Genomic DNA, 13,039 nt, shown 5'->3' on the forward strand with positions numbered 1-13,039 from the left:
ATAATAAAGTCATATCGAGCCCTAACAAGCGCGCGGGCCCCAAAACGAGTGGAGTGAAGGCGGAGTGAGTGAGCGGGTAAAACGAGCGAGCCAACGAACGAAGAAACGAAGCCACGAAACGAACCGAACGACATAAGAACGAACCGAACGACAACAACACGAATGAGTGAGTGAGTGAGCGAGCGAGAGTGAGTATAACGAAAAACCGGTTCGTGCTGCTGCTGCGCTCTTGTGTGTACTGCGCTGACTGGAAACATTGTTGTGCTGTCAGATTGCAGGTGACAACGTCGAGTGTCACAACAAAATTCGCGCACACACACACAGACCGAGAGTGAGAGCGAGAGAGCCGAGAGAGAAAAGGCTCTGCCAATCGATCAGTCGAAGTTTGAGTTGCGTCTTCGTCACTGTCAGTGTGTCGAGCGCGCTCTCTCTCTCTCGCTCTCTCTTTCGTGTGCACACACACACACACACGAAGACGAATACGTTGCAACCCCAGGCATGAATGTGAACTGTCGAGACTGCGACTGTCTCGCTCTCGCGCTGACAGTTCAATCGGTCGCTGCCTGGCTGCTGCTGCTGCTGGCTTCGTCGCAGCGACGGCCAACTGTGATTAGTTAATTTAGTCGTTGAGCTCGCATCGAACAGACGTGCGCGTCGCAGTCGTCGGACAAGAAGAAAAACAACAGCTAAAGCAAAGCAAAAAAAAAGCGCAACGCATACGCAAAAAAAAAATACAACAAGAAAAGCGAACAAATCAGAAAAGTGACATACAAATAAATATATATTTCAATACCAAGTGAGAACGCAAAGTGTAAATACTAGAAGAGAAAAACAGTGTTGTAAAGTGAACCGAAAAGAAAAGCACAAAGTGAGTTTGCATTGACAAATGGCCCTTGAGGATCGCTGCAGTCCACAATCAGCGCCCAGTCCACCAGGTTGTTTGCCACACTCGCCACTCCAGCAGCATCAAGTCTCCATCACCGCACTCGACATGAGTCTGCAGCCGGGCTCAGCAGCAGCTGCCACAGCCACAGCTGCCACATTGTACCAGCAACAGCAGTTGCAGCACTTGCATCAGCTGCAACAGTTGCAGCAACTGCATCAGCAGCAATTGGCCGCCGCCTCCGCCGGCGTCTTTCACCATCCCATAGATGCGGCCGCGTTGCATGCCGCAGCGTTGCAGCAACGTCTCACCGCCAGCGGCTCACCTGGCGCCCACTCTACGGGCGCTTGCTCCACGCCGGCCTCCACGCTGACCATCAAGGAGGAGGAGAACGATTCCATACTCGGCGACAGTTTTCACAATCAAACCGCCACAACGATGGCCACCGAGGAGGATGAGGAGGAGGACGACGACATCGATGTGGATGACACCGCCTCCGTTTCGGGAGCAGCATCGAGTGCAGCGAACTTGCAACCGCCGCCAGCACATCAGCAGGGCAAGCAATCGAAACCTTCGCTGGCCTTCTCCATCTCCAACATTCTCAGCGATCGCTTCGGCGATGCAGCCAAGCAAACCAAGCAGGGAGGCGATGCTTCCGCTGCTGCTGCAGCTGCCGCCGCTGCTGCTGCCAGCATCTTCAGACCCTTTGAGGCGAATCGTGCTGCTGCTGCCACGCCCTCCGCCTTCACACGCGTTGATCTGCTCGAGTTCAGCCGGCAACAGCAAGCGGCAGCCGCTGCAGCCACCGCAGCGATGATGTTGGAGCGTGCGAATCTGTTGAACTGCTTCAATCCGGCGGCATATCCACGCATCCATGAGGAGCTCGTCCAGAGTCGCCTCCGTCGCTCCTCCGCACATCCACATGCCAATCCCAATGCTGTGCTGCAGCCGTCGGCAAAGCTCAGCGAACCAAGTGTGGAGAAGTCTGCCTTGGGCTCGCTCTGCAAGACAGTCTCCCAGATTGGACAATCGCCAGTGCAAGCGCAGTCGCAGTTGACGCCAGCGACGAGTGCCAGCCACTTGGCCAGTCCGCCACCCGCCTCGAATGCCTCCACGATCAGCAGCAGCTCCTCCACCGCCACCAGCAACAGCAGCAGCTGCAGCATCTCCTCCGCCTCCACATCGGGCTGCTCCTCGGCGGCCAGTTCGCTGAACTCCTCGCCCAGCAGCCGCCTTGCCGGAGCGAACAACGCCAGCAGTCCGCAGCCCATTCCGCCTCCCTCGGCGGTCAGCCGCGACTCCGGCATGGAATCCTCCGACGACACTCGCTCCGAGACCGGATCCACGACCACCGAGGGCGGCAAGAACGAGATGTGGCCAGCGTGGGTCTACTGCACCCGCTACAGCGATCGTCCCAGCTCAGGTGTGTACCAAAAACATTTCTAAGGGGGGAACTTGATTTATGAAAATTAAAGAAATTCAGTTATTGATATAGGATGATGAAAAAATTTGAGAAAATATTTATAAGAAATTCAGTTAAAGATAAAGGAAGATTTGAGAAAAATATTTAAAAGAAATTCGGTTAAAGATAAAGGATGATGAAAAAATTTGAGGAAATTATTTAGTATGATAATATATGAAAAGAAATATTCTTTGGGGATATGGCAAGACAATAAGAGAATAAAAGGTATATATGAAAGTAAAAGAAAAGGGAAGAAAATCAAATAGGCCTACATATTATATTATTATATGATAGTATATCATATTAGTAGAGTATTTACTGGTATATTAATACTATAACACAATATAGCACACCTACATTATTATATTATATTATATACTATAATATATAATACTATAGTTCTGCTAACTTGAGGAAAAAATTTGGAATATATCATGGATATTATTATATTATTATTATATTGACAATATTGTCAAGATTGGAATACAGACAAGAGGCAAATAGATAATATATAAAATAGAAAGAACTATATACGAATTTGAGTTTTAATATTACAAAGCTGCAACATTAAGAAAATCATTTAGAACACATTTCAAGAAGAAAACAAAATAAATAAAATAGTTAAATAGTATTTAGAGAAAATTTAGGAAAGCGAAAAAAATTGTGGATATAAAAAACTAAAATATTTCGGTGGAGAAAAGTTTTTAAATTAAATTTTTAAGATATGTAGTAATTGTATTTATTTTCTACATATTTTAAAAGCTTAATTTTAAAACAGTTTTCCATCGAAATATTTATTTTCCATTATATGTATATTATAATTATTATGGTATAAACAGAAAAAAATACTTCTTGATAGTGCTGAAAACATTTTTAAGTAAATAGTAAAATATACCAAAAATAATAGTATACTAATATACTAAATAAATGTAAAAGTGTAATATAATGCAGACTAATATACTTTTTGTTCATACATTTAAAAATATAGTACATTAGTATACTATTATGCAAGATATTGCCAAAACTTAGAATTGTTCAAATTAATTGCAGTATGTTATAACCAAATGATTAATATAGTAATGTATGGTTGTAAATATTAATGCCATAATAGTGTTGCATATATTAATGGATAGTTTTTTTTACAATCTTGAGTTCGTATTCGCATTACACTCGCAGCAGTTAGTCGAGTTTATTGTTTTGCTTAAATCAAAAGCAATTGGCGCAGTTAACAGAGATTGCTTTATGAGCTCGTCTTTTTTATTGTTGTTGACTGCGACTGCGAGAGTTGAGTTCATAAGTGCGACACATGATATTGTGTCTTTGCAAACGGGGACCACACAGTTGATGTGTGGAGCGGCAGCCTTTCATGCTGTTTGTCATTAAACCGAAGGACATTGCAACAATTAGTTGAGAGATGGAGAAAGAGAGAGAGGGATAGAGAGAGAGGGGAAGAGGCAGCGGGGTCTCACGCAGCGGGTCTTTGAAGCTGAAGTTGTAGCTGAAGCTGACACTTTGTGTGACAACATGTAGCGCAGGCGGCAGCCTATCGAAGGTCACAGGTCGCAGGTCACAGGTCACGTCGACTAAAATGCGCTGACGATTGACGCAGCAGTATTGTTTGTTGTTGTGAGGAGGAGAAGTGTGAGAGAAGCGCAGTGAAAGTGCCCATTAAAAGAAGCTAAAAGAAGAAAAGACTCAAAAAAAAAAGGGGGCAACTAGGAAAAATCTATTTTTCCGAGCTCATGTTGCTCATTGCCGCGTTGCGTTAATTGACAAGTTAAGTGCTTTTTTATGACTCGAAATGGTTTTTTAATTTGGTGTCGATGGAATTGTACCGACAACAAAAAACTATCGACAACCGCCTAACAACAACGAGGCGTTGATAGGCAGCGATTAGAGGCTGGGAAATTAATCAAATTATCGCTAGCAAAAGCGCAGCAATTAAATTATAATTTACAATGTGTCGATGAATGCCACATATGCAAAAAGTAGACACTCAAAACTCAGTCAGAGTGGCAATTATAGAAGCTGTCAATTAGCAGCTTTAACTAACTATAGTTATAGACTTTGGCGGCTTTCATTATTAAGCCATTTTGCAGTGTTTCAACTTTGACTCATCAGTCAGCGTCTCCATCTCCGTCTCCGTTTCCTTCTCTCCACAGTTCGTTAGACGCTGTGCTGACAGCTGACAAATTGAACACGCAACACACACACACACACACACACACGCTAGTGTTGCATGCCACAAGTCTTAGTTTTAGTTTGAGAAAGCGAGTTTATGCTAATTAAACCATTAATATCATTAATTATATGCACAACCAAATGAAGGGGGACTTCAACATATTCGTGTCTGTTGGAATTTCAACTAACTTTCCATTTGTCTTTTTTTTTTTCTTTCTTCATTTTCATTTTAAGGACCCCGCTATCGTCGCCCAAAGCAACCAAAGGACAAGACCAATGACGAGAAGCGTCCACGCACCGCCTTCTCCAGCGAACAATTGGCCCGCCTCAAGGTAAGCATCACATGAAGAGCTTTACAAATCCTACTAAATATGTGTCCCAACTCAGGCTTTAAATTCCTTTATATATTAGGGAAAGTGTTGCATTAACAATATGTCTTTAGTCCAACCATAATGTGTTGTGATATTGAAATATAGAATATAGAAAGGAAAACATAAAATGGAATTTTGACATCATTTTAATAGGAAGTAAATCATATACATATTAGGGTGCAAAATATGTGCCCAAATCTCAGATATTTCTTTAGAAATGTTACGACAAAAGTATGTCTACAATCTAAGAACAATTTGCTGTGGAATTGAATGATATAAAAAGGAAAATATTAAAAGGAACTTTGGCATTAATTTTATAAGGAAGTAAATTATATATTAGGGAAAATTCTACTTTTAAAATATGTGTACAAATCAAAGATACTTCTTTAGAAATGTTACATCAAAATTATGTTTACAATCCTAGCATAATTCATTATAGAATTAAATCATATATTAGGCAAATGTTATATGAAAATTATGTGTCGAAATCAAGGACCAATTAAATCACATATCAGGCAAAAAACTCCGTTTAGCATATGTGCCACAATTCAAGCAAACTGAAACTTATGAAAGCACTAAGTAAGTTAGCTTCTCTCAACAATTTCTATTATAGAATGTAGGCTAAATCTTTTCATAAAGCAATTGCAGCTTTCTTACCAACTAGATCTTCAATCCTTGTCTTATTTAGTCTCCATTATTTAGTCTGCAATCTTTTACCCATATAGACTCACTTATATTGACAAATATGTTAATAATAATATAATATCTTACTTTCATAATAAGTGGTTAACCCTTCCTCTTCAATCTAAAGTCAATCTTTTTAGAATATATTCTACTTTTAAGTTTGGTTCCTCAAATTTTCCCTAATCTAGTCTCACTTTTAATGCCAAAAGTATTTTCAAACTAGTTCCTCAATACTTTCCTTAAACAGTCTTACTTTTTATACCAAAATTATGTGAAAACTAGTTCCTCAATCATTCTCTTATCTAGTTTTTTTAAATTATGGAGAAACTAGTTCCTTAATTTTTCCCTTTTCTAGTCTCAATCCTTCTGCCAAAAGGAATTCCTTTGCTTAGACTTCAATCCCTGGCTTATCCAATCCCAATTCGGTTTGTCAAAACTATATCTAATTTAATACCTAACTCACTACATTTGCTTTGTCCCTGTTTAATCTTTTTGCTCACTGCAATCTTATTCCTTTGGCAATCCTCAACTGCTTTCTACTCATGCCCTGTGCAATCTTTACTCTCTCTTAATGCCAATCCTTGCCCACTCCAGTTGCATTTTTCACTGTCATGTTGTGTCACATTTATTACCAAAATATTTACACACTTTACGCCCGCCCGCCCGCTGTGTTTGCATCCTGGCGACCGCACGTCCCGCCCGCCTAAACATCTAGCCATATATCCTAATGCGGCACCGTTCCGTTCCTTCCTAACCAATTGGACATGCTCATGGTCGTATTTCACTCACACTGTGCCAGGGTCTTTCAACTAAACCGCAAATAATTGATTTGCCTCAGAGAATCTACCTAAATGTCTCTCCCTCTCCCTCTCTTTCTCTTTTGTACACAATTACTAATCAGTTGTCTCTCTCTCTTTTTTTCTACTTGCAGCGAGAATTCAATGAGAATCGCTACCTCACCGAACGTCGCCGTCAGCAGCTGAGCTCCGAGCTGGGTTTGAATGAGGCACAGATCAAGATCTGGTTCCAAAACAAACGGGCCAAGATCAAGAAGTCGACGGGATCGAAGAATCCCCTCGCCCTCCAGCTGATGGCCCAGGGTCTCTACAATCATACGACGGTGCCGTTGACCAAAGAGGAGGAGGAGCTCGAGATGCGCATGAACGGACAGATTCCATAAGGCAATTCTCTCTCCGATTCTCTCTTCGATATTGGTCTCTCACTCTCTCTTTAGGCTGGTCCTCAGTGTGCAATAATGCGGCGTACAAAAGTGTTCATGTGATATAATTGTAAAATACAACTATACTACTTAACTTAGAATCTATCTTTAAACTACAAAGAAAATATTTGTAATATATGTAAGCTTCAACGATTTCAAGTTATGGAAAGTATTATGTCCATAGATATTGCTTTGCAATCGATCTATGCCAACTCTCTCTCTCGACAACAACAACAACAACAACACATCTTTAATCTATATATTCTATCTACATACTACACTATATATATATGAAATACTATATTCAGCTTGATATGTTATAACATAAGTAATTTAAAAGTTCTTTAGATTAATTTCCTAGCTTAGTTCCATTGTCTCGCTTTGACGCAGAAGTATTTCTAGTTTTTAAGATCAACAACAACAAAACAAAAACGAAAAATGTTATGGATGAAAAATGCTTAAAAAACACAACAACAAAATGCACCCAAAAAACAAAATACAACACAAAACAAAAGAAGTTAAAAGCAATCTATTGAAATCCATGTGCTAAAACAAACACAAAACAACAACAAAAATGAATTAAATAAAACAAAAAATATTTAAAAAATTATATCATATCGGCATTTTGTTAATTTATGATCTTGATCTTGGGGGCATGTAAAAAACCAGCTGTATTAAGTCCAATAAATTAGCGACAGATAAAAAAGGCTTTTGAATAGTTTCAAATTATATTCGCAGCGAATATTCAATAGAGAATTATTTAACAAAAACAAATTTGAAACATATTTTTAAAAAAGCCCAAGGATTTATTTTTGAATTGAATGGGAAGTTATTTGGAGTATTAAAGAGTGTTTTATAACAAACTTTTTGTAATGATTTAGTAAATTTCTGCCCTAAACTAAAATTTTAAAGCTTCAACTGAAGATTAGAGCAAATGAGTTAGCAAAAATATATTATATTATATATATATTATATTTTGGAATTAAAAGAGAAGTTATGAAGTTATTTGGGTTATAGAAGAGTGTTTTCTATCAAACTTTTATGAAATGATTTAATAAAATTCTGTTTTAAAATTCTAATTTTTAAAGTTAGCTTCAAGTGAACCTTAGAGCGAATGAGTTGGCAAAAATATATTCAAAACACATTTTGAAGACATTCTAAAATTATATTTTGGAATTTAATAGGGAGTTTCAAAGTTATTTGGACTATTGGAGAGTGTTTTGTAACTACAATTTATGCAATGATTTAATAAATTTTCGTCTTAAACTCCAATTTTAAAAGTTAGCTCCAACTGCACATTAGAGTGAATGAGTTTATATATATTATATATTCGAATCACATTTTTAAAAAGCCTTAAATTTTATTTTGGTATTGAATGAAACTTTATAACTTATTTTGACTATTTGAGAGATTTTTATAAGAAACTTTTATGCAATAATTTAATACATTTCCGTCCTAAATTGTAATTTTTAAAGTTAGCTTCAGCTGAAGATTAGAGCAAATGAGTTAGCAAAAATATATTCAAAACACATTTTCAGGACAGTCTAAAATTATATTTTGGAATTAAAAGAGAAGTTAGGAAGTTATTTGGACTATTGGAGAGTGTTTTATAAGAAACTTTTATGAAATGATTTAATGAAATTCAGTTTTAAAATTCTAATTCTTAAAGTTAGCTTCAACTGAACCTTAGAGCGAATGAGTTGGCAAAAATATATTCAAAACACACTTTTAAAACAGCCTAAAGTTTTATTTTAGAATTAAATTGAATTATTTAAGGAATTTTCGTCTAAAATTTTAATTTTTAAAGCTAGCTTCAACAGAACATTGAAAAGAATGAGTTGGCAACAATATATTTAAAACATATTTTCAGAACAGTCTAAAATTCTATTTTAGAATTTAATGGAAGTTATTTGGGCTATAAGAAAGTGTTTTATAACAAACATTTAGGCAATGATTTAATAAAACTTCGTTTTAAAATTCGAATTTTTAAAATTAGCTTCAACTGAACATTAGAACAAATGAGTTGGCAAAAATATGTCCAAAACACATTTTCAAAACAGTCTTAAATTATATTTAGTAATCGAAATGGGAAGTTTTAAACTTATTTGGAGTATTGGAGTGTGATTTATATAACAGTTTTATTCACTAAGCAACTGAAATTCCGTCTTAAACTCTAATTTCCAAAAAGCAAGCTTCAACTTGGACTTTATCGCTGTAGATATTTCAAATTGATTGAAGCCGCCCAGCGATTTAGTGGCGATGATGTACAGTTTGTTCGTAATGAGCTGCTACATAAATCGATTGTAATAAAACTTTCACCCATATAAAAAGTGCATCCGCCCATTTGACGCCCATCGTGTTGCAAATTAACGATATCAATAAAAACATGTGTTGAAACTGATCCGGGGGCAAAACTTACAAGAGAAACTTGTTTCATTATTACGAATTTTTGTTAACTGTTCACTTGAACATGAGAATAAAACACAGACAGTTGAGATATTTGATTCGAATTCAAATGTCAATAGGTGTTATATCATATTGATACTGATGAATATGTCAAATAAGAATTTAATTACTTTCAAGTTAAGAGGAGAAAATTAAGGTATTCAAAAAGTTTGTGTGAAATTGGTCAAATTATTACTTTTTGTTTTGTATTATTTAATAGATCATAGAAAAGAATATAAGAGTGTCCGTATAAGATGAGTGAAGTAATGAGGTAAAAGAATTTTTTTGTAGTAATAGCAAAAGTATCAGTTGTTATGAGAGTTATACAATGAGGTTAAAGAATTGTTTCTAATTTAATAATGATAAGAGCTTCAGTTGTTCAGAGTGTTATACATCAAATGTTTTAGAAATAATGTCACTGGTTTCATTGAAATCTTATTTGTATATACTTATAAAGAATTTCAATATTATCTTTATATTAAATATGCGATTTTTTACATTTTATTTGTTATATTTTTGCATTACATTTTCCATTGGAGTATTATTTACTGTTAGTATTATTGTAGAGTTTAATTTGTTCTTGAGTTTAAAAATGTATATTTTTATGTTATATATTTCTATCGAATTTACATTATTTCTAAGAAATGTACAATATATTTTCCAAAGAATGATTATGAAAAGTTTTAGTTGTGACAAGTATGTATATAAAAAATGTATATAAATATATAAATTACATTATAACTTTTTGTTGATAGCACTATAAATACAATGCTTGTTTATTTTGTGCATTATTTCAAAGAAATAATAATATTTATATATTTTCAACAAATGTATATATTGAATGCAAATATATGTTTGTAGTTTATTTGGATTTTGATTTCACTTATTTCAACGAACTTTTTTTAATATTTATATAATTAATTTATAAATTAAATGTTAATATTATATATTTTTTGTAGTTGCTTTTTAGACTTGACTGATTTCTGTGAAATTACTTATATATATGTTTATTTCTAGCAAACTTATATATAAAGTGTGAACTGCGAGATCTCATTAGGAGTGCAACAACAATGTCAAAGCGATAATTAAGTGGGCAACAAATGAACTTCACTTACTAATTTGATTGCAAACTAATCGCTCATGCTTTAGGCTTTGACAACAAATGTTGCATTTGTGTGGAGTGCTAATCGAGTGTGGATTCAGGTTAATAGGCTAATCGGATGGCAGAGGGGGAGGGATATCAGCGAAGAGGAAGGGAGGGAGGGAGACTGTCATGAGGCGCCTTTTGCCGTCGCCTTCAGTCAACGAGGAAAACACACATCAAAGGCATTTTGCCGGCGCAACTTTAAATCATGTAAACTTGTCACCAGACGCGAGGGTAATACAGAGAACAAGTCTGAGAAAGAGATAGCGAGAGAAAGAGAGAGGGAGAGAGAGAGCTGGTTGATTCGCTAATTGCACAATCATGTGGATGAGACTAAGACTGAGAGGATGAGGCTGAGTGACGGCAACAGCATTGGTTTCGATTTGATACTGCCATTTAATTAAAAACAAATCTTCATATAAACAAATATTGTGACACGGTGGCATCAAATGCAATGCAGCAACCAACAACGAGCGGCAGCGGCAGCAACATCAAATGATTTATTAGCACAGATTTTTGTGGCAAGATGCGGCGTTAATTTGCTGAAAATAAATGCAAAATGCAGCACAGACAAAGTTGTAGTAGGAGTCGACTGCAAAGAGGGGGGAATTGAGGAGGGACGGGGGCAGCTGACATTTACTGGCAAGCGTTGATGCGAGCAGCTGAAGCTGATGTGGCGATGACTGGCAAGAGGGTGACAGAGGGAGGGGAGAGAGGAGAGGAGAGGAGAGCGAAGCTGGCTGCGAGATCGGCGCACATAAAATGAATTAATGCGAACGCTAATTGCGAACGCCAAATGCTAGCGCAAAGAAAGAAATACGATTATGTGCCGCGACTACGTAATGTACGTTCCCCTTCCCCCCTCTCTTTCCCCCTCTCTCCTCTTCTCAGTCTATCTCACCCACCAAACCAACTTAAATCAGGCGTATTATAGAGGCGCAAATCCATTTGCGCACGTAATGAACCAATTAGCCAATTGCATCAGCTACAAAACGCGTAGCTCAAATGAGCCGGAAATGAACTGGAACTTGAACTGGAACTGAAACTGGCTCTTTGTCGAGTAGTTCAGTCTGTCTGTTGGGCTATCAAAGGAATATTTCAACACTTCTAATTAGCTAAAATTGCCAAGTGACACACTAAATTTCACTTTCCGACAGCGGAATTTCAATTGCGCATACAATGTCGAGGATCGGCTATTAAAAAGCCACAAAAACTGACAAATACAACGCGGACAGACAGACAGACGGATGGACGGACAGACGGACGGACAGACAGACAGACAGCACATGTGTTTGCTGCTGCTCTCAAATGGCACAAACATAAGTCAACCTCATACCCATTTACCATTTCAATCAGCCCCCTCACTTCTGTTGCGTGTGTGGGCGCCCCCTCTTTCCCCTCTCCATTTACTACCCTCTCTCTTTGTGTGATTTATGCGCCTTTGAGTCTAAAAATCTGCTGCTGCTGCTGCTGCTTCCCCTTTGATATCGCCACGTGGCACAGACCCCACAGATCCCCAGAGTTCGCTAATTGCATTTGCCGCTGCTGCAAAGCGATTCATTCGACGGCCCCCGATGGATGCATTTTACAGTTTGTCGTATTAATTGCTCTTCGTCTCACAATGTCTCCTAACTCGCCTCGCATACACTCAAAGAAATTGCGAGTACGCTTTCTTTCTTTACTATTCAAATTTTGTGAAAAATGGAAGCTGTTTTTTCTCTTCTTTTATTTTAATCTGTCTGTTTAAACAATAAGTAAATTATATAATTAATATTAAATGAACAGATATAGCAGTTTTCCAATAAGCCTTACTATAATATATAAGTTGGAAGTGAATTGTTTTTTGGGTCTGAAAAGAAAATGCAAATATCAAATAATAATACCTTAAATATATTTACAAATTTCTAAAAAATTACAATACTCACAAAATTATTTATAATAGCTACTTTCATTAGATTAAGTTAATAAATAAATTAAAATAAAATAAATTTAAATAAAACCATTAAAAATATATATGATGATAAAATAAGTAAGTAATGTCATTAAATAACTTTGTATACAAGAAAAGCGTTAGCATCATATTAAAGATATTATTAATAATAATTTTTAAATTGAAAATGTTAAATTGTTGTGCAAAAAAATTTAAAAAAAAAATAGAGGAAGACAGGGAGACAATTACATATATATTTAGGAAATAATATATTTACTCATTATTTAAATTTTTACTTATTTGCCTGTGATACATATTATACAAGTTACATTGAAAATATTAATACTATATTTTGAATAATATCTAATTGAATTTAAAAAAAAATTAAATTTAAAAAATATTAAAAAGAGGTATATAAAAATTAAATATTAATAATTTAACTTTCAAAAGAGAAATTTGATTTGATTTGAGAGAAATTTGATAAAATAAATTCTTAGAATTAACGATGCTTATGTTTTTCCTGTATAACAAGTTATTTAATGAAATAACTCACTTATTTTTTAATAATTCCTTTTTATTGTTTTTTTTTTTTATTTAAATGTATACTCATTCTTCTAGGTATTTTTATTATAAAGAAATTAATAATATAATTGTATAATAAAATATATAAAATAAACGATTTTTTGTGAAATGATTAAATTTTGTTTATTATTTTATTTT

At 36.1% G+C, this 13,039-nt stretch overlaps 1 protein-coding gene across 1 annotated transcript; it reads left to right on the forward strand.

The window, feature by feature from the left end:
* Positions 1–324: 324 nt before the first annotated feature.
* LOC133843211 (segmentation polarity homeobox protein engrailed) lies at positions 325–7,297 on the forward strand. The gene is made up of 3 exons (XM_062276651.1): positions 325–2,306; positions 4,761–4,858; positions 6,513–7,297. Exons 1-3 carry the CDS (start codon positions 887–889, stop codon positions 6,759–6,761), a joined length of 1,767 nt encoding a protein of 588 aa, XP_062132635.1. The 5' UTR covers positions 325–886; the 3' UTR covers positions 6,762–7,297.
* The last annotated feature ends 5,742 nt before the right edge of the window (positions 7,298–13,039 follow it).

This window comes from Drosophila sulfurigaster, chromosome 3 (genome assembly GCF_023558435.1).
Source record: "Drosophila sulfurigaster albostrigata strain 15112-1811.04 chromosome 3, ASM2355843v2, whole genome shotgun sequence".
Taxonomy (NCBI): domain Eukaryota; kingdom Metazoa; phylum Arthropoda; class Insecta; order Diptera; family Drosophilidae; genus Drosophila; species Drosophila sulfurigaster.

Bases quoted from the DNA above. Each gene is read 5' to 3' on its own strand.
- LOC133843211 (XM_062276651.1), top strand. From the start codon at position 887: ATGGCCCTTGAGGATCGCTGCAGTCCACAATCAGCGCCCAGTCCACCA. The intron at 2,307-4,760 runs GTGTGTACCAAA...TTTCATTTTAAG, and splicing joins CAGCGATCGTCCCAGCTCAG to GACCCCGCTATCGTCGCCCA. The intron at 4,859-6,512 runs GTAAGCATCACA...TTCTACTTGCAG, and splicing joins AACAATTGGCCCGCCTCAAG to CGAGAATTCAATGAGAATCG.